At 46.9% G+C, this 25,390-nt stretch overlaps 9 protein-coding genes across 9 annotated transcripts; 5 read left to right on the top strand and 4 right to left on the bottom strand.

Annotated features, from left to right (window-relative positions):
* Positions 1-304: 304 nt before the first annotated feature.
* Positions 305-911, bottom strand: ASPZODRAFT_137417 (hypothetical protein). The gene has a single exon (XM_022724312.1). It carries the CDS (start codon positions 894-896, stop codon positions 510-512), a length of 387 nt encoding a protein of 128 aa, XP_022576740.1. The 5' UTR covers positions 897-911; the 3' UTR covers positions 305-509.
* Positions 912-1,221: 310 nt separating this feature from the next.
* ASPZODRAFT_29359 (hypothetical protein) lies at positions 1,222-1,893 on the top strand. The gene is made up of 2 exons (XM_022728182.1): positions 1,222-1,762; positions 1,819-1,893. The coding sequence occupies exons 1-2, from the start codon at positions 1,278-1,280 to the stop codon at positions 1,823-1,825; spliced, it is 492 nt and encodes a 163-aa protein (XP_022576739.1). The 5' UTR covers positions 1,222-1,277; the 3' UTR covers positions 1,826-1,893.
* ASPZODRAFT_162310 (hypothetical protein) lies at positions 1,892-3,116 on the bottom strand (the record flags this gene model as incomplete). The annotated part of the gene is made up of 3 exons (XM_022726572.1): positions 1,892-2,373; positions 2,421-2,855; positions 2,921-3,116. 3 exons carry the CDS (start codon positions 3,114-3,116, stop codon positions 1,892-1,894), a joined length of 1,113 nt encoding a protein of 370 aa, XP_022576738.1.
* A 2,650-nt stretch (positions 3,117-5,766) lies between these two features.
* Positions 5,767-6,821, bottom strand: ASPZODRAFT_147660 (hypothetical protein; the record flags this gene model as incomplete). The annotated part of the gene is made up of 4 exons (XM_022725282.1): positions 5,767-5,926; positions 5,986-6,206; positions 6,316-6,665; positions 6,710-6,821. The coding sequence occupies 4 exons, from the start codon at positions 6,819-6,821 to the stop codon at positions 5,767-5,769; spliced, it is 843 nt and encodes a 280-aa protein (XP_022576737.1).
* A 1,524-nt stretch (positions 6,822-8,345) lies between these two features.
* ASPZODRAFT_77442 (hypothetical protein) lies at positions 8,346-9,667 on the top strand (the record flags this gene model as incomplete). The annotated part of the gene is made up of 4 exons (XM_022730173.1): positions 8,346-8,758; positions 8,825-8,897; positions 8,939-9,168; positions 9,223-9,667. The coding sequence occupies 4 exons, from the start codon at positions 8,346-8,348 to the stop codon at positions 9,665-9,667; spliced, it is 1,161 nt and encodes a 386-aa protein (XP_022576736.1).
* A 2,385-nt stretch (positions 9,668-12,052) lies between these two features.
* Positions 12,053-12,911, top strand: ASPZODRAFT_155442 (hypothetical protein; the record flags this gene model as incomplete). Its single annotated transcript, XM_022726212.1, has 3 exons — positions 12,053-12,504; positions 12,553-12,649; positions 12,705-12,911. 3 exons carry the CDS (start codon positions 12,053-12,055, stop codon positions 12,909-12,911), a joined length of 756 nt encoding a protein of 251 aa, XP_022576735.1.
* Positions 12,912-14,751: 1,840 nt separating this feature from the next.
* ASPZODRAFT_147657 (hypothetical protein) lies at positions 14,752-15,821 on the top strand (the record flags this gene model as incomplete). The annotated part of the gene is made up of 2 exons (XM_022725280.1): positions 14,752-15,415; positions 15,469-15,821. The coding sequence occupies 2 exons, from the start codon at positions 14,752-14,754 to the stop codon at positions 15,819-15,821; spliced, it is 1,017 nt and encodes a 338-aa protein (XP_022576734.1).
* A 1,996-nt stretch (positions 15,822-17,817) lies between these two features.
* ASPZODRAFT_20676 (hypothetical protein) lies at positions 17,818-24,378 on the top strand (the record flags this gene model as incomplete). Its single annotated transcript, XM_022727644.1, has 10 exons — positions 17,818-18,960; positions 19,022-19,318; positions 19,374-19,457; positions 19,509-19,621; positions 19,672-21,142; positions 21,194-21,317; positions 21,368-21,946; positions 22,002-23,001; positions 23,076-23,329; positions 23,378-24,378. 10 exons carry the CDS (start codon positions 17,818-17,820, stop codon positions 24,376-24,378), a joined length of 6,066 nt encoding a protein of 2,021 aa, XP_022576733.1.
* A 69-nt stretch (positions 24,379-24,447) lies between these two features.
* On the bottom strand, positions 24,448-25,126 carry ASPZODRAFT_162308 (hypothetical protein). Its single transcript, XM_022726571.1, has 3 exons — positions 25,044-25,126; positions 24,740-24,992; positions 24,448-24,691 (listed from the first exon to the last, which is right to left on the bottom strand). The coding sequence occupies exons 1-3, from the start codon at positions 25,085-25,087 to the stop codon at positions 24,638-24,640; spliced, it is 351 nt and encodes a 116-aa protein (XP_022576732.1). The 5' UTR covers positions 25,088-25,126; the 3' UTR covers positions 24,448-24,637.
* Positions 25,127-25,390: the final 264 nt, after the last annotated feature.

Genomic DNA, 25,390 nt, shown 5'->3' with positions numbered 1-25,390 from the left:
GGTTTGTGTCGCGTTTTCCATTGCTGATGGTTCTGTGTTCAGGTTGTCTTCCCGTCGGTCGCAAGCGGTGCGCTGTGCGTGACACAGTGGAAATTTCGAGTCACTGTCACTGCTTTAATCGAGTGAGGCATGTGAGGTTCTGTTGCGCAAAATACTAAGGTCAGGTTACTATAATATATGTCTGGCGCTTCTGATACATCAAATCAACGTCATAACTACGACACAGTCGTTGTGTTGAATCAGACACATAAGCGTGGTACGTGACTTTCTCGGTACCAGAGCAGATGAATTGACATGGTCCAGCAGGACGAACTCATCTCTCGCTTCTATGGATGCATAGAGCCGACAATACTACTGGCTGGGTGGCTACACCGGGAGTGTAAAGAGAAAGCTTGTCTGAGATGCATCATGCAGTATAGATACAGTATAATACAGGAGGTGTAGGATACTATATGTGAGTCACTCTTTCCCCCCTTACTTGCTAGGAACATTAGGAACTGCATCTTGTATCAGAGAATGGATCGAATTGAGAGAGCGAGGATAACGTACAGCAGAGACAGCGTCAGGTCCCCATGGATGCTGGCCTTGAGATCAACCTCCACGTCCAGATTCAAGTCTAGACGCAACTTCAACCCCGTGTCTTCTTTCTTGCTGCTCACTTCAATCTCCTGATCCTCCCAGCCGGGTTGTCCCTGTAGTTGGCCACCTCCGGCTGCTCGTGAAGTAGTCAGCGGCCCGGCCATCGACGACTGCGACGATCGGATCCGTTTATATGGCTCGACGGCGCGTTCTGTGATCTCCGTCGGCCGTCTTCGGGGCTCAAATTGGGGGGTTGCATCAGCTGTCTCGCTCTGTACAGGCTGGGCCTTTCTCCTCGCATCTGGCGTATTCGCCATCTGTGTTGTTGTGATGAAGGGTTCAGAAAGTAGTGCGTGCAACCGCAAAACAGACCAGATGAAGAGGTGTAATATAGTAATTGTATTTTAACCGATCAAAAGACTAGAGCTATGGAGACTGGAGTCGCCCCCACATATGTCATTACTCCATAAAAGAGTGTTCACATGAATGGATCAACAGCTCGGTTCCAATGGTAGAATTAGGGTTCTGAACAAGCTCTTATGAAGAGCAACCCTTTAGAGTACCGGATAAAATGAAACATTTAAAACTGACATAAAGCTCCCTTCCCCATTTAAGCGATTCCAGGTCCAACGACCAACATATTCTATACCACCATATTCTCCGTCTAACTCTACGACAACTATTCTCTTGCAGCAAGAATGGCCGATCCTGACGTCGTCCCTGCGCACCCGCCAGTGAAACGAAGACCACCCAAGCTGAATCGCAAGCCGCCGTCTGCGACAAGAGACAGCGAAACAGACGAGCTGGAGTCGGTTGCCGAGGAAGAGCGGGGCGTTCCCCGTGGGGCCAGGCGCCTGGCTCGCGGGGCCCCGGATCGACCGGGGGCGGGAGAGGCGTTGCAGCAGCGGAGCGACTGGCGCGGGCAGGCCGAGCAGCAACTCGTCCCGCTGCCGGATGTGAGTAAAGCAGTCGACGAGGCGACAGATCTCGTCCAGGACGTGACAACAAAGGCCGTGGGGGCGGTGGGCGATACCACAGGCAAGTTGCTGCGCGGGGTGGCCGGCGGGTCGCAGATGGAGCCCAAACAGAAGGAAGAACAGCTGCGGTTGCGGCTCGATCTGAACCTGGATGTTGAGGTACAACTCAAGGCAAAGATCCACGGCGATCTCACCCTCCAGCTGCTGTAAGTGGGGTTTCCCAAGCGATCAGCTTTCGTGACTAACGGGCTGTCGATTGTAGGAATTAATTAATACTATGTCACTTAGATTTCCGCTTGTTCTATGTACATAATAATATATAAAATCGTGTCCTGTCACTCCTGCCCCAAGAGAGTCGAGGCAGCCGCCCTTCCCACCACCGGGAGTCTCTCGACCCCCGGAAAGCCGTGGGGTACCTTCTTGGGATCAAGGAGGCCCACCTGCATCAATACACTGGCCTGATCCCAGTAGACATGCTCCGAGAGCAGCCTGCCGCCGCGGAGGCTGACAATACTGACCAGGACAAGGTCGACGGGGCGCCCCGTGGGAGGAATGCCCGGTAGTATCCACGGCATCTCCTGGCTGTGCTGGAAGCTCATGTACAGCTCGTCCACCACCCGGTCAGCCCCGACCGTGCGCGACAGTAGCCGTAGACGCATCGAGCGTGGCTGCCCCTGGAGAAAGATGGTCTCGTAGAAGCGCTGCAGATCCGCCGTTCCCGTCGCTCCCTGCAGCGTCGGGCTGTACGTGACGGAAGGGGTTCCTTTGCGGACAAACGCTGTTTTGGATTTGGAGACAGTCTGCGAGAAGTACCGGTCTGGATTGTCACCAAGTGGACAATTAGGTTATATGGGTGTTTCCTACCTTCCTGCACCTCGTCCCATACTGTCTCCAGATCGGCCTCCTTTCCAAACGCTCTCTGCAGCGTCGCCAGGCTCCGGCTCCAAGCCAGCCCTGCTGATATGGGGTCATGTTCTGCCTGATCGTGCTCGGCGAACCCGGGCACTGCGCTCGGGTAGGCGTATGCCTTGTGTCCCAGCTGGAGGGTGTCGCCGGTGCCGATGCCCGCGTCGATCTTCGCCCAGGTGGCCTGGGGCGCGCGAGCTGCCCCGTTTTGCTGCCGGGTAGGGATCGCAACTTGCTGGTTCGCCAGGTGTATGAGCACCTGTACAGTGGGCGGATACTGGACGGCCGCCGGGGGGATTCTCGGCGGGTAATACGCGATTAAAGCACAGAGCTTGCGAGTGTTGGGGAGATGGAGGTAATGTTCGAGGCAGAAAGCCGCAGCTTCGCCAAAGCCTGGTGCTCATTTTTGGCGATCAATATCTACTCTTGCCTGAACGTAGGTGGAGAGTCATTCTCACCGATGACAGCATACGATTCGCTCACACTCAGCCCTTGCGTGATCTTCTCCAGTTCACGACGGTACCGGTCCTTGTCGGGTTCAAAGGCCAGGTATGTGGTATCGAAGCCCTCAATCTCCCAGTTCCTGATGAATCTTTTGTCAAATCTGTTCCCCTCGGCCGTGATACACAGCCGAGCTGTCTTTTTCGAGAACATGAGGAAGCTGTGTATACTGATTACATTGTGGATCGTGAAATCGCGGTCAACAGAGCTCCTGGATCTATGCGGTCATATATGTCGCAAGTTCCAGCCATCTACCTGCCTGGATTGATCCATGGTAAGTATCCCTCTATGATTACGCATCATGATCTCATCTTGAGTTGGTGGCTAATATGGGGGCCAATACTTCATCACCCAAAGGTAAAATCCAGGCATACCCAGCTCGGGTATAGAAATGGCTGCTGTACTTATCTTTATTTCCATATCCTCGAATAGTTCAAGGACTCATTGTATGGCCATTACTTTCCCTCCCTTTTAGTACCAACTCTATGCAGTCAATACTATTAATAGACACCTTGTGGAAACATTAACTTCAGGTCTATTGCCTTTGGCTGTGCCTTGGAGTACGAAAGCTTAAAATGATGTCGTCATATCAACTCTAAGGATATTACAGCTTGACGCTTGCAAAAATATTATTATAGAAAATAAATTAAATCAGCCATGCGACTTAGACCAAGCTCGGGAGCTCTTCACTGAAAACGAACTGAGCTGCGGTGAGCAAGGCTTTGCAGGTAGGCGATAAAACCGAGGACTATAAGGACTGGCCATAGCGTTTCGATAATATCTTAAGAATTCACGAAGAACTGGTCGTAATGTCTGTTTTGAAGAATACTTACATGATTTGAATTCACGCGAGTCCGCTTGCTCCTAAAAGAAAGGCCCGTCACTGATGTAGTTCTCTGGACACGGAGACCGCTGCTCTTGAATCCATTCATACCGATCCTGGCTTCCCTCAGTGGCGATTGCTGATTCATACTGTGATAACCTCTCTATCTCTTCTGCCATCTGCTGAAGGTCTGTTATTTCATCGTCCTCCTGTTCTGACCATTCATTCTCCTCCCACTCGTCCGGCAGGTTCCTGAAGGTCCAATGGAAGCCTCTTGGATCCAGCGGGCGGGAATTCGAGACGGGATACCAAAAGATGGAGCCTATTCCTAGAAGGAATCTGACGGATTTGAAGTTTAGTATATTGACTCATTTAGGGTATTATTCATAGGTGCTGAGCTTACACTTTTCCAGTTTCGGCGTTATAGAAGATATTTGTTTCATCCGTGCACCCCGTCCACTGGAGCTGACGGAGATGTCTAAGTTTCTATCAACGGAGTCCTTATATGAGGACTTTTCAATCATCAGACCTACTCGTGTGCATCGTACACCTGTTGACGAATGGACTTCATCTCGTCCTTATGTAGTCTTAAAGGCTTATACCGTCGATACTCTGTCAAGAGCTGGACTCCCTCTTTCTTCCCCCGGAGGATCACAAACAGGGACGCCCCCGGGTTCGGATCTTGCTCATTTTGGACTTGCTCTTCATGTGCTATATGTTCTGGCAAGAAACTCCAACCAGACGCTGCACAGTCGAGCATTACCTGACATTCATTATTGAAGCGATCTTCCGCGTTAGAACGGGCCCATTCCTTTCCTGAGGTGGTATACCGGTGCGTGGAGAGTTCGTATCGGAACTTGACTATAACAGTTTGGTCATCCATTTCGCCTTCGAAGACGACAACGTATGTTTCTGACACATCACAATGGCGTTCTTTCAGGATCTTTGTGAGCTGCACAATATAATCCTGTATCTGGACTGTTTTGCCTTCATTTTTCTTGAAAAGCGTCCCATGGGGGAAATCTGCAAGGGGGGGGAAGCGTTTTGTGTAGACCATCTTATTCAGACATGATTCTTTTTGTTCTTATTCAATATAGGAATTTGTTCTCTATTCAATCTGCGTCATCATAGAAAATTGTAGAGGTCATGATGACATGGCGAAATCAATACGGTAAATTACAATACTGGATCAATACTAAAATAGATCTTGCGGGGTTAACATCCTGATTCAATTCTCCTGGGACTATCTTTCTGTGGATCCCGGCTGTGAACTTCGTTGCGACGTCGAGTCCTCAAGTACGTGCCCTAAGCTTATTATGTGCCATAGCTGCCATTGGATGTGTATCATATAAACTGGTGGTTATTGAATGAACAACCTTCACGGTTTTAGCCATCTCAGAGATATATTCATGATTTCTCTTTAGCATCTGATACTAAACCGTAACTCCAATGGTGGTATATACATCTATCCTTATGTAATATAATTTTTAATTCGCGATAGTTATACAGAATCAGAATACTAATAATGATGAAAACTACCTGCGTGTGTAAAATGTTTATTACATGATTTAATTGTTGACTGCAGAATTTTGCTTTCGATCATCAGCAGCTAATTCAAGATATATTTCCTAATCAAAAGCCAGAAACACTCTTCAATATCCTCGCAATATGAAGACCCCCATTTCTAACCAAATTGTACAACAGACTAGGTCCCCAGTCTCGACCGAACCGTTCAAGTGATAATTAGAGACCCCAGGGTCGTAACATCAACCTTCGGATATTCAGATACTGGCTAGACTTCTAGGACTATATGAGAACCAGACTGCTTAAACCCGACGAGATACATGAAGCTGGACTAGGTCCATAACGCAGAACAGCCCTTCTAAAACGAAATTGAAGCCATTGAGCCTCCTTACCCACACACATCGCTGACCAAAGGTCCACCTCCTTGAAGCTCTGAATACTTCCATGTTGTTCTCCTCAGGGTTTACCACCAGGATATCCGTGCGGCCTTGTGCTCAGTTTGACAGCGATTAGTTGCAAGGTCCTTGGCTCACCATTCGCATTTAGGACTTGCTGCCTATTATGGTCCCAAATCGCAGCCGTTGCAAAATCATTGCGCTCTCCCGCCACCTTGGGACTACTAGTGGTCGGTAATATTTATTGTATTCAACATACTAAAAGGAGAACTTCACGTACCGAACAAGAAGCTTTTTCTTTGTCCACCGTGTAGGTTCCTCCCGTTCTCCTTTCTCGTTCAGATACATCAGATTATTTCGTACAGGGTTTGACTTGTATCTGGAAGTCCGGGAGACGTAGTCCTCAATGATCGCTCTTTCAGACCATGACCAATTCAGGGCGCCATGCCTTGCGTTCAAGCCGAATGAAATTGATGCTATATTCGATCTTCGATTCCAGTCCTGAATTAGACTTAGACTTAGTGCCTTGAATAGAGAATGAGAAAGACATAGTAGGGGAGAAGTTCCTAAATGTAGGAGAGTGGCCGCTGGAGTAGATGGTTAGAGATACCTTCATAAAAAGCGTGTGCAGGGGAATCTCAAGAGCATCACGGCCGAAGATACCCAGGTCAAAAGAGCGCTCGCTACGTTTGTTGTCTATCTCGGTCAAACCGCCATGGTCACTTACAACGACGCCACCATCAATTATCTTGACTATATGATTGAGCAAGCTGGTCGAGAGCGCCGTGACCTGGACCAGAAACGATACCGGAACTAGAAGGATGCCTACAAAGAACAGCTCGACAGAATCAAGGGGGCGATTGCTGAGAAGACCGACAAGGTTCCTACCCGTGAAGATGTGGACCGCATAGTCCACGAGCTCAAGGAAATGCCCTTCTTTGGGAAATCGCTCACAGAGACCTTGGACAAGGGAACGGTAGTTATAACTCCTCTCTCTAACGTACCTGTAGATATGGACAAAATGCACAAGAGGAAAAGGGGATCCAGCTGGTGGCCTTTGCCCCAGTTTGGGAAGAAGTGATAGTTGTCACTAGGCACACCACTATTCCAAGTCATGTATCTACTTTAATTGATGGACTCGGGATTTTCTTTTGGATGTTTCTTCCTTTAGCAAATGATACTAGAAATCTTTTCCACAGGTTATATGTGAGACAGTTTGTTGCGCAATATATCATGGAATTGTTGACATATTGAAGGGGCTTAATGATGCTGCTACTGGTCCTATTCCCAAGCTTCTATGCTAGGTTTCTGTCTATGCAGTAAGCTTTCCAGACCGGTCTCTAGGATATACCCAGGACCGACTCTCTTGGCATGTTATCCAACTAGAATTCGCCTTAATCAGGAGTATTTAACTAATATAGGTTAACTTGCAGCTAGCTCTGCAAGTAGGTGCAACGGGCATTTGTCAGATCGGCCCATAGGACACAAAGGGAGCCAGACAGAAGCAGGAAGAATGAGGGGTATTAGTGATAAGATTCACTATCTAGCACCTAGTACTAGGGCGGTGTGTCCCCGCCTAGGAAGCAATTACTTTCTTCAGTATTTACTCCAATCTATTTAGTACACATTTTTCTCTACTACTCTGATAACTGATCCTGACTGTTATACTACAAGAATCGATCTAGAATGCCCTATAAAAATATTCCTCAAAACCCCAGTTTCATTAAAGCAAATTATTTTAACATTGATATACCTAGATAGCCGTCTGGTGGGGCTAAACTGGAGACTCTAGCGGGAGGAGCCGTACGGACCGTGCCGATCATTCAACGCAGATTGTGATACTGCCAGCTGCCCAACCTGCCCAGCAGTTTATGGAATCTAGTGTATGACCAATCAGGTTTATTTATCATATGATCTGAGACTTTGGACCCCTGCTACATGCATGGCCTTCACTCCACAGTAGATATATGAACTTGGGGTATATTGCTCTGTTATCGCCACCCCACCCTCCTATAGCCTAATCCTGGTCGGTTTCAATGTCTTTGTTGAATATCTAGTTCTACTATACTGGCCCACTCTTCCTCTTTACCTATTCATCTTAATGGTCTCTCACTTGTGACACTTTCTTTGTTCATCCTTGATAAGTAAGCATATTATGCCTTAGTATCTTACCCCCTGGCCCTATATAGTAGGTTTCTTGACTATAAAGCTGACTTAACGTCCCCTGTCTGTCCTAAAGCTCATATGCGCCATTTATATTATTGGATGAATAGAAGTCTTATGCATTCTATACTACCACTATTTGGTCTATAACCCGATATCATAAAGAATGGCCAGGATATTAGAGACAGTGAGCAGGAATAAGTTCCTATCCTACCACATAAAATACCGCAATGACGCATTGATGACCATTGAGTCCCACGTGGGTTCGGAAGATGTAGGAATTCTCTGGAGATATGCCCCTTTTCAGCTCCTATCCAAGCTGCACAACAATATCTATTCTATCAGTAAAGCCCTCTATAAATATCGTCTGTGCATGTTTTAGAAGTTCAGTTCCTCCTCTTCATAGAGCAGATAGAACAGCTTATACTATTCATCAATCATCTACTATATTCAGTGAAACTGAAGAAACTTCTCATCATGTTTTCAAAGCCCTCGCTCAAGCCGTTTAATTTTTTCTTTGATCCTGCCCCACATGATGTGAACTGTAGCAACAATCTCTTCTCATATCTGAAAAACGCCAGCCAGGAGATTGTTCCAGGCCTTGAGAACAGCGTCTGCTTTAACCCCCGTGAAATAGGACTACCATGGTCAACCGCCTTCCCGATCGCTGTTCACAGCAAGTACTGGCAGGATGCTAGAATAGCTGCAGAAGATTTACTGCGTCGAATCCGTTTTGGCCAGAATGCAGATCAAGAAGAATTGAACGAACGTGACCATCTCTTGCTGGATAGTGCTGTTTCTGCGCCAATCCATATGTTTCCTGGAGCGAGCTCAAGCCAGGCTAAGGTTTTAGCCAAGGGAAACGTGTTTATATTTGTTCATGATGGTAAGTTAATTCCTAAAAGACCATTGGATGCTTGCTTTGATATTGATATTTATATTTCTGATAGATGAAGTGGACAGCAAAGGACATGGTCGGGTAAGAATGTTCTATATAATATCATCATTATTACTAGTGATCATCTAACAGTAAGCAGGGAACAAACATACTGAGAGAAGCACTAGAAGAGTTTGAGCCTCTCCCTGAAGATTCAAGTGCATACCATCGACAATGGAAAAACCAATTGTTCCAGGAATGGGTTAACGAGTGCGTCGAGGAGAATATTAATGGTGGTCTACAGTTTGTTCATGGGGCACTTCACTGGGCTAAACATACACTTGAAAATCCACTAAGGAGTGGCGGGGAATTTACAGTATGGTCTGACTATGTGGAATATCGCAACAAGGACTTCCTGAGCATGTAAGTCTCTTAAATTTATAAATGAGATCTTTCTACTAACAAGCTAAATGGTAGTGCTGTAAGTGGAATGTTACAGCTTTCAACCGGCGTGGAGGTCTCTGATTCAGAGAAACTGCCGTTAAGTGAGATGTATACATTATATATGACGCACTTTAGTCTCACAAATGATCTCTACTCATATGAGAAAGAGGTCATAGAGGCTGAAGAATATGGAACTCCGGTTACAAACGGAGTTGCGGTCCTTGAGCAGATTCTCAATGTATCTGGAGAAACTGCGAAATCCATACTGCGCTCGATCCTTATCGGCCTTGAGAAGAAGCTTGATGCTATCTACAACGCCCATACGAAATCTGGCAAGCTCAATTTGAGACAACTTCGATATGCAAGGGCAATGCTTGAAGGATTGGCCGGCAATATATTCTATTCCGCGACTGCCGGTCGTTACGCTCGTGTTGTTCCTGGTTCTCGCATTTTGAGTTGGTTTCCACGTTTTGAATGAATATATCACTTAGTGATCTTGATGTTTACAGATATTTAGTTTAGTCATATTTCTTTCAGATTTCAAGTATCTCAGTTTTAAGTCATTGCAACGCTCCACCACTGGACAAGGCGTATGGGAAATGATGATTTATTATAGTATTTTGCGTACCATTCTATCTGACACAGTTCTTGTACTGTGACAGTATATTTATATAAACTAATGGGTTTCTCTAATTGCAGACGGAATCCGCGTTGTCTCTTGGGGTTTCGTTATTCTGTGACCTCACGGCCCTGATCTGACAGCTCCTGTAAGGCCGCTACGAGCCCCAGCGCTTCTATGGACCTCTACTAAGCAACCTATAAGTCGATTCTGCTACTAGATGCTGAGATTAGGTATCTGTTAGGCTGCCAGCCTTAGGAATGCTTACACTGGATTCTAGATAAAGGCCCTCTTTTAAAGAAATTCTTGAGCCGTGAATGATTTATTTCTCCTATCTACATACTATAGATCCGCCATAAGCTTGAGGCTTAGTATAGGGAAATTGTGTCGATATTTCTTATCATTCTAATCTCTAGCGGTGCAAGGACATCTTGTACAATTCCATTGGGGGCCACATTACCTGTGTCACTAATATCTTAAATAGATAGATGAATGGCCTGATGTTGTATACTCTCCTCGCCCCCTGTTCTGTTTTCTGCTATGTCATCCCTCGTTGCTCTCTCTCATAATACAAATCAACTTAGCGATTATAGCTTTGTTTCTAAAGAGCTCTGGCTATTATATTTATTGGTATATATAATTTAGTGCAGAAACTTGATTATATCACCCTTGAGACCATTTATTACTTTATATAAAAATTACTAATATATAATAATAGCAACAAGTATCACACAAGGTACTTCGCAGAAGTCTCTATGTAGGTGGTAGTATAATTGTTGCCGAGCATGGTGCGTTTTAGATTCCGGTTGTTTCTACTCCACTCAACTGGGCCGGCCGGGTCGCCCCCACTTAAGATCTTGGCTCCGACCTATTTCCAGGAACCACCTGCCCATATGCCTGGTTTTTTCTGTCAGCTGATTACTATTTGTCGCGTCTGATTAACCTGATCAATCTTCTATTGATCAATTCACCAAAAATATCTACATCTTGCTTCACATGTATCTGGGAGTATTTCCTTTGTCATGCTACTATCCTACAAATTACTACTTCATTCTGAAATGCTGCTTCATTAAATAAGCCACCCAACCATAAGGAACTGCTATCACTACACTCGGCAGATGTGCCGTCCACTCAGCGAAACATGCTGGGTGCCCCTGGGCCCTCATGAAAGATCCTTGATGCGGCTAGAGAGGTTGCTAGCGCCCTCGTGGCCTCGCAGAAATTTAAGCCAATATTAATCACTCATGAGATTTAACAAGGGCCTCATTCCTGCACTTTGTAACCGGTTTGGCGAATACCATAGTGAGTTCAGGCAGGTGGTGGAATAAGAGCCTTCGCCCCCACCTTTTAGCATGCCTATGTAGTATAGGTTCCTGCATTAGCGTGGTAAATGCTGATGCCGTGAACCTGAGCCGCCTCATACAGAGCACTAGTCTAATATTATCTTAGTCCAGTATAAGTCTTATTCCTAAATGTAACCAGGAGATCCTTCGGCTGAGCACTAAGCCATTTCTACATATAGCCTTCATTATAGTGTGTACACCTAGTGTTGTGAGGCACTGCCTAACTTGATACTTGATAAAATATAGATTTTCACCACTCTATAATCTATAAAGTAGAGTAGTAAAGAGAAGCTGAATAGAGCCAGGAAAGAGATATGAAACATGATTAAGGGCTAGAAATCATAAAAGGGTATGTCTTCTGCTTTGTGATACCCAGAATAATAATATGGAACAGGTGTGAGCCGTTATAAGGTGGAAGAGTATAGTAGCTAGAAACAGTGAGCAGTCAGCTTTCCATATTGCAAATTCAAGTCTCAGTGCATGTTTTCCAAATCTCCACAAGGATGCCCATCCTGTTTATTCTGCAATACAGTATGATAGCCTGGCTGATGTGATAGTAGAGCATGCATCCATGAGGCCACGGCTCCAGGCTCGAATAGGCATTGCCTAGACTCTGTCGCACTTAAGCTGCAAAATGCCTCTCAGCACATCTTTAATAGGCTACTATCTTTTCACATCTAGGGATTTTATATTATCTCATCTCGCTAATGCGCCTGCTCATCACAGCAGGAAGAGGTCCCTTGGTAGATGCATTATTCCAGGGCCATATTCCTGAGCCCCGAGGATAGCGTCTGTAGAAACAGAGATATAAAGGATATGGTCACCCACTTCATTGAATGGATTATAATCATCATCTGGCTCCATCCACAGCCCCTATTCTCGGTTATATCATCAAATTTTCATGTCTCGCTTCGCCATTGCAAGCCTGCTGGCCCTGGCCGCCAGCACCATGGCCATCACCTACCCCCCCTCAGCTGTCACCGGTACTGAAGGCATCATTGCCAGCAGCATCTTCTTCCCTCTGCCCCCCACCGCGGTCCCTGCGACCATGGAGGGAGTCGCCCTTGCTGACCCCCCGGAGTATTTCACCCTTGTTGTGATCAACAGCCACGGTGACGATATCACAACCTCCCATGCTCATGCTGCCGACAGTCCCACGGCCGTTAGTGGTGACGTCGGACCAGGCACAATGACTAACGGGGCCACTGCTTCGGTCCTCTATCCTACTGGCTGGGCTGGCAATGTTGCTATCAACGACGCCAATTATGAAATTACTGGCGATGACTCTTTGATTGAAGCGAGTTTTGTCGTTGAGGACGATGTCGCTGTTGTTGATGTTGATATTAGTTATGTGTAAGTGGAATGGACTTTCGTGTTTACCTCTATATGCTGACTGGGTAGCAATGGCTTCTCTGTTGCTATTGTGTGTTGGTGTACCGACACCGACGTCAGCCTGACAGGTTGCAACAAAAATCTATACACTCTCAACACTTGCCCTGTAAGTCAACATTACCTGGAGGATTGAGGTTAATATACTAACCATGCCTCGTTAGGACCCTGATGGTGAGAACGCATGCATCAACCCCCTGCGCGCTTCCACGACTGCTACCGAGGCCACGACGTTTTTTGAGCCCTGCGAGGGAGCCGCTTACACCTTCCCGGATGACAATGCTGCCAACTCCTACGGCCAGTGCCAGTCAGGCTCTGTTACCTGCTGTGTTGGCGCTGATTGCCCGGCCAGCTCGAAGCAGTCTTCTTAGGGCTTTTCAAGCTTCGCTCGATGTTGGTAGTGGGGATGTGGCTGATGATTACAAGGGGTTGATTCTTCACTGAAAATGCATGGATTAAATCTGTAGTAGTTAGTGATTACTTAGAGGGACTTATATGTAGTCACTGTATAAATAAGCTGAGACTGATCACACCATATTAAGCTCTCTATGCTTTATAAATGTATAGAGAAATTAGAGCATAAATTAGTGACTTTAAATACTTCACCTTTATTTCTTCAATATTAGGTACTATATAGTGACAGTTTTTCTGAAGTACAATTACCCTATTTATAGTAAATTACAAAGCAAGAGTATAATGTCATTATAAGGTGCTAAAGGAGGCTATATTATTAGTTATGACTAATAAAACATGCAGATATCTACTGTCGAAGTTATAATAAATAGATGCCAGCTATGGTGGATATATGGATATCTAATGCCAGGTATATAGTTTCATTTAAATCACTAAACTGACCCTTTTATTTTTTCTCCATGATCTTTCCTATTATTTGGATCTTAGAAGAACCTAACCCTGCTATCATGCACCTATATCACAACTTTCATGTAATCCCACAAGTTGTTGTCCAGTTAGTTAGTTAGTTTAATATATTTCTATCATGATTTGTCTTTATACAAGATAAATCATTAGTATTTAGATAAAAATAAGGGAAGTACATAAGATTAGATATAGATGGGGTTCGTGTCGGGTTGTTCATTGTTGACCAACCCTTCAGATCTTTCACCTTTGCTATTTATATACCTTCGCCATCTATATCAATCTTTGCCTGATACTGTTCATAATTAGCGGTGGTTGTCACAACTCCTTCAGGATATGAGCTTGTTCCTTCTGGGACGCAGTCATCAGCGCCCGCCTTGCGGGGGCTCTACTCAGGCATTTGCCGACGCCAGCCGCGATATCTGGAGTATGCCATTTAAAGCCAATATTATTAGCATATATGGTATCTCAAGTTTCAGTGATTGAAGCAATCTTTATGATCCATATTATAATTTTTATATTATCTTAGGCTTTAGTATCGATCTTTGGTTTTGGTTTCCTGGCACTGTGACCAACAAGACCCACAAGGGATCAGATCTGGTTATTCGGAAGCTCTGATTGGCCGATTCTATCCCTCCTTGGAATTTCATAAATTCCCAATTCCCAGTCTTCTGAGGAATTGGGTTTAGTGACATCATAATTAGGCCTAGTACCAACACACTAGCGTTGCATTAAGCCTAATTGGACTGGCATCAAGCCTAATCTAGAGAGATCATAAAATTCAGGAATTCCTATCTGGTTTCTGGTTATCTGCAGGATTAGCCAAATCCCTGTCTGTCGGATTGGTTGGATAATCCGGTTTCAATTGCCAGCACCTACCGTGATAGTTCAGACAATACTGTCTATAGAGTAGCATCCAATTAGGCGGCTCTATACGAAGAGACTCAGAAGAGAAGAAAATGTTGATGAAGGGGCATCGTCGGCAACGTGGTTGGTTGAACCTTATTTCATGGGTACTGTAGGGATTCCAGAGGGTAGTTTGTTGATTACGCTTTGATTGCCATCTAATATTAGATAACCAATTATACCTTATAGATAAAGTAAGATAAGTCGTATGTTAAGTTAATACTAGGTACAATGATAACTAATTGGCTCAGCATGTGACTAAACCATATGCTAGGAGAAAGAGCTATAATAGGATAGCATGTCTCAGTTCTAGGGTTATCACATGGCCCATTATTTCAAGTACCTTAAATAAACTCCTGCCCCATGGATTTTCCCTGACTGTCTCAATTCTAAATTCCCATCCTCTCTCTGATTCGAACGAACGTAACCATGAAAAACACTGTCACCGTCGCCGTCACCCAACAGGAACCCGAATGGCTTGATCTATCCGCCTCTGTTGCCAAGACATGTCGATTGATCGCTGAGGCGGCCCAGAATGGGGCCCAGCTAGTCACCTTCCCAGAATGCTGGATTCCTGGATATCCAGTATGGATCTGGTACGTTGACATGGAGAAAGACTATTTAAAAATCAGCAGAAATGCTGACCTCTCAAGGTCGCGACCCGTTGATGTTGAGATGGCCGGGCGCTACATCACCAACTCCCTGTCGTACGGCTCCGAAGAGATGCAGCGAATTTGCCAAGCAGCAGCAGAGCATGGGATAACAGTATCCCTTGGCTTTTCAGAACGCGATGGTCACTCGCTCTACATTGCGCAGTGCACCATCGATACCACGGGCCAGATCGTCATGCAACGGCGCAAGTTCAAGCCCACCCATATGGAGCGAACTATCTTCGGCGACGCTTCGGGTCGCAGCCTGCTGAATGTCTCCAGCCTGCCAATTGGTAAGGTTGGTGCTCTGGCCTGTTGGGAACATATCCAGCCTCTACTCAAGTACCATACCATGCTACAGCGGGAGGAGATCCATGTGTCTGCCTGGCCGCCATTGCAGCCTCACTCGGGGGGGCAGAGCCTCTGGGGCATGTCTGCTGATGGTATGCTTCTTTCATTTATTTTTATATGTTCATCAAATCTGACTTAAAAAAAGGTTGTTTGGGGTTGTCACAAGTATACGCTGTTGAATCTGCATCCTTTGTGCTACATACAACCGCCATCTTGGGTCCTAAAGCCATTGAAGCAATGAAATGCACAGATCCATTATTTGGTATTCCTGGCGGCGGTTCATCGGCCGTCATCGGGCCTGACGGGAGGCTCTTGACCAAGCCTCTGCCGGCGGAGGAGGAGGGGATTCTCTATGTAGACTTGAAGTCTGATATGATTTTGGCCTGCCGGCATTTCGTCGATGCCTGTGGCCACTACAGTCGGCCGGACCTGCTGTGGTTGGGGGTTGATACGACTGAAAAGAAGCATTCCTATCCAGCCCGAAATGAGGAGCAATGATTTTTGACTAATATCAATATAAACACATAATTTAGTAAATAAAGATACTGTTTTATGAGAGTAATTTATCCCAGTGAACTAGATGTAATTTACTAGATTATATACCTATTTAGTATATAAATATCATGATTACAAGGTATTTATTATTCTGCCAATGTTTGGCTGTTTAAGTTAGCCAAGGGAGTCTTATCACATGAGTTCTGAAAAATCTAATGTCAGATTATGATCTGAGGTCTCCAGAATCTTGGGTCATTTAGATAGTATATTAGGAGGTGAACCTTTCACTATTGACCATCACAGGCTTAGTATCAGGTTAGGGCTTATACTTTCCAAGTATATCCAACAGAATAAGTCTCTATTGAAGGAAAACATATCGCAAGATACCTCTTCGCGTTTATTTTTAATAGAAGAAGCCCTAACCTATATATTTCAGATCAGAAGTAACTTCCACTAGTCGAGAGAATTTCATTTCGACTAGCATAACATGGGGCACTCTGTACTCCACTCTGCCCCAAGCTAAATCTAACCCACGCCTTGGCCATGACTTCTTCTTTCCTGTCTTGATTTGTTCATAGTCTTTCTCTATATGTAGATAATAGTAAAATCCGGGTTCAAAGACGTCTTGCGAGTATTGCCTGGTTATAGTTTCCACTAATTCAAGCACAAGACTAGTTATGGTCGCAAACGCCGAGGTTCTTGGTTCAACACGCAGCGTAGTCGGCAGAGTGAGGGCCTTTCGGATTTTGGTACTCTCACTATATATAATCTCTCTGTTAATCTGCTAATTAGATAGCCTAGCAAAATGTCTGACGGTGTTCCATTGGACACATATTGAAGGAAAAGGGCTCCTCGTACAACCTGATGTCGCAGTTCAGCAGCCGTGGCTTATAGTACTCTTTCGCTGTAAAGACAGAATATGGTATCGATATTCCATTCTTTTCCAGGGAAGGATCACTCTGCCCCTAATCCACCTCTCGGTCGATCTACTAATAGGCATATACCTATGGCTTCTACGCTGGCTTGCCCTGCCGGCCATTGTCATGGGATAGTTTCTCAGCTGGATGGTGAAGTCATCTACGTGGAACCTTGACATAATATTATAAGGATAGTCCTGCGCAGATGTTGGTGACAATTCAAAGCACGTCATAGAACATAGGATGAAGGACCCGAGATAGTGAGAGTTGTAATGGATGAGAAAGAGAGATGAGGGGAATATTTTCTTTTGCATAATCACTATCACATCACACGCGGGGTTGCTCTAGATCTCGGACTCTGGCCTCCTCCCAGCCTGGCCCTTCAAGCCACAATCACGCAAGTAGTCGTAGAAGGAATAATCTCTTAGTGTCACGTTATATCACCTGAGGGGCCGGACTGGCCATCAAACATGAGTGTGACAGAGAATTCAGCTTGTGTCAGGACTCAGCCACAAACACCTGACTATTCAGTAGATTCCATCAAACTGTGGCTAGTTTACCCGAGTGTTTGTATCTGCCTAGTGCAATAGATATACAATATGGTTGTCACTAAACTGGAAAGGGTATACTCCTGCCAGCTCAGCCAGCCTCGATTGTGTCCTCAAAGATCCACAACAACTCTAAAACTAACCGATACGGAGTGCCCGTACTGTGTAGCATATACAGTAGCCAGGAGTATACTTCGAATGAATACGGAGTGCTGTGTATGTGGCGGAAGGCATGGGAAAAACAAGAAGAAGCGATTGGCTCTTATCGACTCGCAGCCCATCTTCTTCAGATCTCATCTCCTGCTATCCTGTATGTGGTTTAGTGGCTGTCCAAACCGAGCTCATAGAACCGACAGCCATCTTGCTTGGCATCACACCCTCGGTTTAGGTGATAGTGTCGGTTCAAATTACTTATTTTTATGATAAAAAGATGTGGATGAAGCACACCAGTCACTGGCATTTCCCGGCCCGCTCAGCTTCCAGTATGGGGAAATTATTGACATAAATACTTACCTGGAGGCCCCATTCTAGCCCATGTCCAGAATCAAGAACCAATTCATCTACACTCACGAAAACATGGAACCATTGCCAGACACAGACCATCAAATCGGACCTAATGGAGAGGTCATCCCGCTCGTTGACGATGCCGAGGAAATACCGGACGCATGGGAGCTGCATACTGAACAGATTCCAGTTTCGTACTTCTACAAACTCCGCGAATCAAACGACACCAAGCACCATGTACCGATCATCACAGCACAAGTACACTTCGCGCCGGGAATTTTCGAGTATACCAAAATGGAGAAGGTTGTAAAGCCGACAATGGAAGAAGAGAAGAAGCCAAAGAACGGAACATGGGGAGTTTTGCCAAAGAATAAATTCAAGAAAGTCAAGAAGGAAGGCGTGTGCTTGATCAGAGGCACAAACTTCGCAAAGCTGGGCTCAAAGAATCAGTCAGAATCAAAGAAAGTGGAGTTGAATATAGAAGGCAGGTTGGCAGAAGATGGAACCCTTGTGACAGTACATCCCGGGTCACGCACTGTATTGATGAACAAGATGAGGGAATTCCAGCAGCAAAACCCAAACTGGGACATCAAAACCCTCGGTGGAAACTGGAAAGACTGGGAGAAGGTACCAAATGATCCAAATCTGGAGGAGTGGCAAAATCAAGGCATTGCCTTTTATATGCCCAAGGTGGACATGACACAGGTGCCAGCCTCTGAGCAGTATATCCGCATCAGGAATAACGATCTTGAAGCCATGCGCTCGACTGGTGGCGTGGATAAGACCGGCAATTACGAGCAGATCTACATCTCCAAGGCGCTGGTGCAGAAATGGATGGAGGCCACGTCCAACCCGCGCAAGTTCTGGGTGCGCAACGCCACGGGGCGCCCGATTTACTTCACCATCGACAGGAAACGTGGTGAGAGCGCCGCAAACTGGTGTTTCCGATATGGAAGAGCCATCAGGAGCTTGGGCAGCGGTTTTGGCCGGTGTTTGAATGTGGATATTCCAGTGTACATTCTGCCGATCTCCAAGGACTACGACAAGCTTATGAAGGAGGCTGTGGAATATGCGAATGACAAGATCAAGTCTTCAACCAGCGGCACGAAATACAAGAAAAATGGAGTGGCAAACATCTTGGGCGAGACACCTAAGGGGGAAGAGTATCACCAGGTATGGAACCAACTCAATAGATTTGAACGTCCAGGGATCTGATGACTGACTGCTGGCTTAGATCGGAATCTCTCCCTTTGGCCACTATACAACATGGATCGAGAAAAAGCACAAGGAAGAGTGGGATGAGGTTAGACCCTCCAGACCCGACAACTTCAAAGAAAGCGGGCAGATTGAAGCCTTGCAGACTGCTATCCAGGAAAAAAAAAAGACAAAGGAGGATCTGAGAACGAAAGACCGGACGAAGACTCTCGTTGAGATTAAGCTCTCCGCTCAGAAGATAATAAATGCTCAGGGCCAGCGAACATCTACAGGGGCCAAGCAACAGAAGGAACTTATGGGTATCAGCGCGCCAAATGTAAGTGGCAGTCCCTCAACTCTCGACCCTGAAAGTGTCTCACTATTCTTAATAGCTGGTCCAAGGCTGTATGGGATGGCCTAAGGGGAATGACAAGGTGAATGAATGCTGGCCAAACTCATGCACATGGATAGCCGAGGTAAGTTTGAAATACTATTATAATGATTCTTATAATAATTATGGTTTCTAGTGGCTTCATCGGTGCGCCTATTCTTGGGGAGGGCTGAACAACAATCCGGGCAGCTCCCAAGATGTTGATAATCTTATTATAGGCACATATGAGTGCAATTCGATCATGACGCGGTAAGGCTATAATATACCTATTGACTTTTGCAACGATACTGATGATCTAGATATGAAACTTCCTGGCAGGAACTTGTTTTGAGGCTGGGGCAAACCGACCCAAAGAGCATACAGGCTTACCTGACGAACGAAATCTTCTGGGGCGAGAACGACGATGATAAAGTCAAATGGCCGGAGGAGTGGAAAGGAACTCGCTGGCTGTGCCGTCGACTGGATTATACACTGCAAGTGGCTTGTTGGCGTCCCGATATAGCCCCTCGTCTCGACGTGCAATTCTTCCCACTTCAGAGGTCCTTCTTCAGCCGCGTGGAATCAAAGATTGACCAGTACATCCTGAAATGGGTGTTGAATGGATTGGACAGTACGAACGAGGGGCGACTCATTCCAGGGCCTACCCTGAAACACAATCAGGCAAAGGGTGCGGTTCAGCCTGGGGATACAACATTGCCCAACCTGTCAAGGAAGCGTTGGCAGGAAGAACTGTCCGAGATGGCTGGATCTGATGAAGAGTATGAAAAAATTCGGAAGGGCATTAAGACAGATCCCAGCCAGGTCAAAAGTTCGGGTGAGTCGGGGATGAATTTGGAGGTGCAGGAACTTGACTTGAAGAATACCTTCGGCATGGAAAGCGCAGAAGTCTTCCTCAAGACCGCTCCAGGGAATACTTTTCTTGCTGATGGCCCCGTGTTTGAAGCAAAGGACGCTACGGTCCCTGATGGCCAGGTATTTCGTCTATTGAATGATGCTGATGGCATGGAATCTCTGGCTGCTGGTCAGATCTTCGAAGAGACATCAATCCAGACAGCCGAACCAGAGGAGTCTGCCCCTGGTGCCGGGAACGAATCTATACAGAAGCCAGCAATCTCCACGGCTGATGGGCAGAAGCTCGAGTTTTCCGAGACGATGAACCTGTTCGGCCTGATCTCAGCAGACGTTTATGCCCTTCATTCTGATTCCATGACCTATCTGATCCTCAAGGTCCCTCACCTCAACAGCTTCCTCAACCTGATCCCCTCTTTAGCCGGCTCGTCCTTTGACGCCATTCAACTCGAGGACACCACTTTAACCTACTGTGCAGTGGACGATGGAACCGCCGACATGGCCACCGAGTTGGCCATCACGACCACCGTGCTCATGTCGGGCCCGCTCACGCCCGTAAACACCTTCCTACAGGACGTTCTCGGCCAGAATCGGCCGCGTATTGTGTTCTCAGGAATGCTGAGTGGCCGCCAGGACTGCCTGCTGCGGGTGCCAGAGCCCCTGGGGTTCAGGCTGCAGGCTGAACTGCCCGAGGTCTCTGTCACACTGTTTGATGTGCTGACCATCACGCATTTAGGAGTCGATCTGATGGGTACCCGCCGCAGCCGAAAGGGAGATTATGACTTTGGCTATGGCTTCTTTGGAGCTGGGAGGGTCTTGTCTGATGTGGATGTCTCATGGTACATTCACAAGTTCCAAGACTTGTACGGCATCAACATTCTGGTGGAGTCGGTATGGGAAGATGTTCTCCCAGGACTGGATGTAAGCCTGTACCAACCATATATCGAGACGTTCCACATGCTGACTCAATAGTTGGAATCCGTGGAGCTGAACGCCAGCTGGAAGGGAACGGATGTCTCGTCAGTGACCCTGGATCTGACGGGTTGCTTTGCACTGAGCGAAGGAACGGTCGCCCTTTGTGGGAAATACAGCAAAGGTATGGAGCTCGGCCCAAGTATAGATCTTTGACTATGTTCTGATAAGCAGACAATGTGGAATTGCAAGGGACACTGGAGAACTGCAGCCTGGAGACCCTCCAGAATCTTTACGAGAAGCTGTTCCACACCACCGTCCAGACAAAGACCTCGCACGATGTTCACTTCTCCCAGATATCACTTCTCATCTCGACCAAAGACGGATTCACTCTCACGGGGGCTGTCACTGTCGACGGCCATATGTCCTCTGCTGCTCTGATCCATCTGGGGCCCAAGGGGATCAAGATCACAGGCGCTATTGAGAACCTGGACATTCCCAATCTACCCACGGTGGAAGCTGCGGGTCTAGACCTTTCCATCACCAAGGAAGCCTTTAAGGTGCAGCTCACAGGGATGATCACCGTTGAGAACAAGCATCGCTTCGACGTCAGCGTCTTCCTTGTCAAATCCGCCCGTGGACTGGAATATACAGTCTATGGTGGTTACCAGGGTGGCTTCTTTCTCCGGAATGTCTCCCAGAAGCTGCAGGGCACGTTTCTAGACGTGGAGCTGAACAGATTGGCCGTCTGCGCCAGTAACATGGACAAACCAGAGGCTGATATTCCAGATCTCCCCTATGACATCAAGAAGGGTGAGCCATCAATATGAAAGATACTATGACTTTACGGACAATGCTAACGGATCAGGCTTCCAAATCTATGGTCAGGCAAAGTTGAATACAGACATTATACAGATAAAAGAACCGGCCACTCTCTGTGCAGCATACAGCAGCACTGAATGGCTTGTAGCCGGCTCGTATCCCGGCCGGATTTCCCTCCTTGAGATAGTCTCCGGGCTGTCGACAGCACTGAAGGATTGCGGCCTGGAGAGCGTCAGCAACGCGATGGACATTTCCATCTGGAACATGACTCTATCTCTTGCCAAGAGCAAGAAAACCAGCTCGGCGTCTGTGTTCTTCACGGCTGACACAGACTGGCTCATCTTCAAGCACATCCGCCTGGCTGCATCCACTGATAACTTCAGCCTCGGGCTCGTCTGCCAGGACGACATCCTGTCGCTCACTCCGCTAAAAGACACACTATCCCCTTACCTCAAGCTCGAGAAGACTCAGGCCGTCATCTTCCTGGGGCCCATTGACGCCTCTGCGTTCCCTCCCATGGAGTCGATAACCAGCCCGCAGTGGACCAGACGCCGCAATGGGTTCGCCGTCAGCTCCACGATCCGGCTCGATACCTCCGCTTTGCGCGTGATAAAAGGCATCCTGAAGGTAGAGGAGATCAATGTTGCCGGGATGATCTCCGACACCGGCTTCATGGTGGCCGTGGGTCTGAAGTCGATCAACCTCTTCCACGACAGCGTCATCATGAATGGTTCTTTTGTCGTGGAGTCCAACGCAGGGTCTGGGATGTTCATCGGCTTCCAGGCCGACTTTGTGCTTTCCTTCCCCTCGGTGAGCGCGACTCCGGTCCAAGCCTCAGCGGCGATGGGACTCAATCTGGATAATCACGGCTTGCAGCTGCGTTTGGCGGTGCCGACTGCCTTCCCGAATCTGTTTGGCATTGAGGGATTGGAAATTTCAGATCTTGCGGTCGAGGCAACGTTTGACCCTGCTCAGGAGGGGCTGCCTAGCCAGTTCGGATTCAGCGGTTCTCTCCGTCTGGCTACAATCAATGATCTTCAAAGCAGGTGAGTCTTGGGGGTTAGGGTTAGGGTTAGGGTTAGGGTTTCGTTCCATGAACATTGCTAACCTTTGGATACAGTATCAATGTCCGTTTCTCCGAAGGCAACCCTGCCAACTCATATCTCCAGGGCTCCATCGAGCGGTTCAGCGTACCCCAGTTGATTGAGGTGTTCGCAAGAGGCATCACCATGCCGCCTGCCGTCAGCAATATCATCTCCCACGGCGGACTCGATCTGCGCCGTCTCGCCATTGAGATTGTGCCTCGTGATATGCTTGCCGTCAACAACACCCCGCTCAAACAGCGCATTTACTTTGAAGGAGACATGAGTTTGAGTATGATGGAATCCAATCCAATGAACAAAGAGGATGCTGACTGTATAGTGATGTCGGAAAATGCAGTGTGGTCGGCCTATGCGTTCATCGACATCTCCACCTCCAGATTCCACATCTTGGCCTTGATGTCGCCCATCACTGTCTGTAAAGGTAGCCCGAGCATGTTCCACATTGGTCGCAACGATATTGGATACACGAGCAACGCCAATAACCCGGCGATTCCAACGCCAAAACAAACCGGTATTGATCCTGACATTTTGAACAAAGGGCCGATCATGTTGATCTCGACGGATGCAAAGAGTGATCCTCCAGTGTTCATCTCGGGGAATCTGCAGGCATTCGGAGTGCAGATGGCCATCTATACATTGGTCAACAAAGAGGGCTTTACAGTCCGTATGAATCAACATGTTGCTGATGGAACAGGCAACACGTTCGACCTCACGGCAGATTGTCGCTTCGCCTCACACATCAACCTCAACCTTGACATGAATGTGAAAAGCTTCCCCGGAACCATCGACATCAGCGTCGGCGGGAACACCCAGGCATGTTCTTTAGCTGATGGGCACATCAATCTCAAGTTGGATGCTCCTTGGACAACAAATCAGTCATCCTTTAACTGCAGAGTACAGGCCTATGCCTATGCCTTGAACCTCAGATTGGACCTTCCACCATTGGAGGTGATGATTTCGGCCGCAGATTTGAGCAGTTTGGAGCAGATTGCCAGAGTCGTCAAGGATCAATTCCAGGCTTGCACACTCGAGCTCATGCGCCAAGCCCTGGGTAACAAAACTATTCAGGAGGTCATCGGGTTCATCGAGGACCACTTTGGCCAGGCGATGCGGGACAGGGCCACCTTCATCAGGGCTGTCAGCGAGCTCAAAGGGGGTTTGAGGATGAGAGATATAGTACTCCCTATGCTGGAAGGCCGTCACTGCACTGTTCAAGAGGCAGTCGACACGGTCATGGGGATGGGATTTTCAGATAGCGACGTGTCTGCTCTCCTCAAGGATACCCCCTTCGAGCATGTGTGGAGGTTTCTCAGGCAATAGGTTTCCCGAGACAACACCACCACATCTCAGAGTTATGAATAGTATGTGATGCAATTAGTATATTTTGATCTCGCAGGAATGTACCATTATGTCATTGTCTGTCTTCACTATCTATAATTCCTTGTTTTACCTTATCAGTCTTGTCAAGGCAAAACACTACAGTATATTATCCCTCCTATCTTATATGCCAAAATACCGTCTAATATGATCATGAACATAAGAATTAGCATATATAATAGTACATAGCGCCGACGTTCAACTAGTTGGCCTCGGAGCCTTCTGCATGGCACAGATCCTTGCAGTAATAGTTCATCTAGAACAGTCAGCCATACTCAACGTCGCTCGGAACAATCAATCTCACCTCGTCGCCACCAATGTGCCACCCAGCAGAGTTACAGTAGGTTCCGTCAAAGGTGCAATCGGGGCACTTGTCCCACTGCTTGTCGCCCGTGTTGCGCGCCTTGTAGTAGTTGCACGCGCACTCGGTCGCGGTGGTGTCGATCGTGTAGTCTTTGGACCAGCTGTAGCTGGTTCCGATACCGCCAACGGGGGCAACATAGTATTCTTCACGATCAACCACGCACACTGCCATGTCGTGCAGATTGGCAACGGCGCTGGGAGGTTAGCTGGGATCAAGAATAAATGCAATAAATATATCAACATACCCACTGGCAAGGGCCAGGAAAAACGACACAGTAGAGAGATGCATATTGAAGATGTGATTAAGAGAATATAAGGAATCCTGTCCAAGGGAATGAGATGATGTTCTTAAGATATTAGTTACCATTATATATACTTCTTATCTGGATATCACATCTTACGAACCCGAGCCCACATGGCTGCCTCATGCAGGGTCCCTGTTCTTGGCGTTCAATCACAAGCCGCCCATTCTCTTGGCAATTCGCCTTGTCTTGGAAATTGTCTTCTTCTGGAAGACAACTAAGCCTAGTATGGAATAAAGTTACAAGCTATATGTTAGGGATCTGCACTGAACCCTGGAAGCCTAATCTAT

This window comes from Penicilliopsis zonata (genome assembly GCF_001890105.1).
Source record: "Penicilliopsis zonata CBS 506.65 unplaced genomic scaffold ASPZOscaffold_35, whole genome shotgun sequence".
NCBI classification, from domain to species: domain Eukaryota; kingdom Fungi; phylum Ascomycota; class Eurotiomycetes; order Eurotiales; family Aspergillaceae; genus Penicilliopsis; species Penicilliopsis zonata.
The sequence above is the reverse complement of the archived record's forward strand: the minus strand, read 5'-3'. Positions and strand labels throughout refer to the sequence as shown.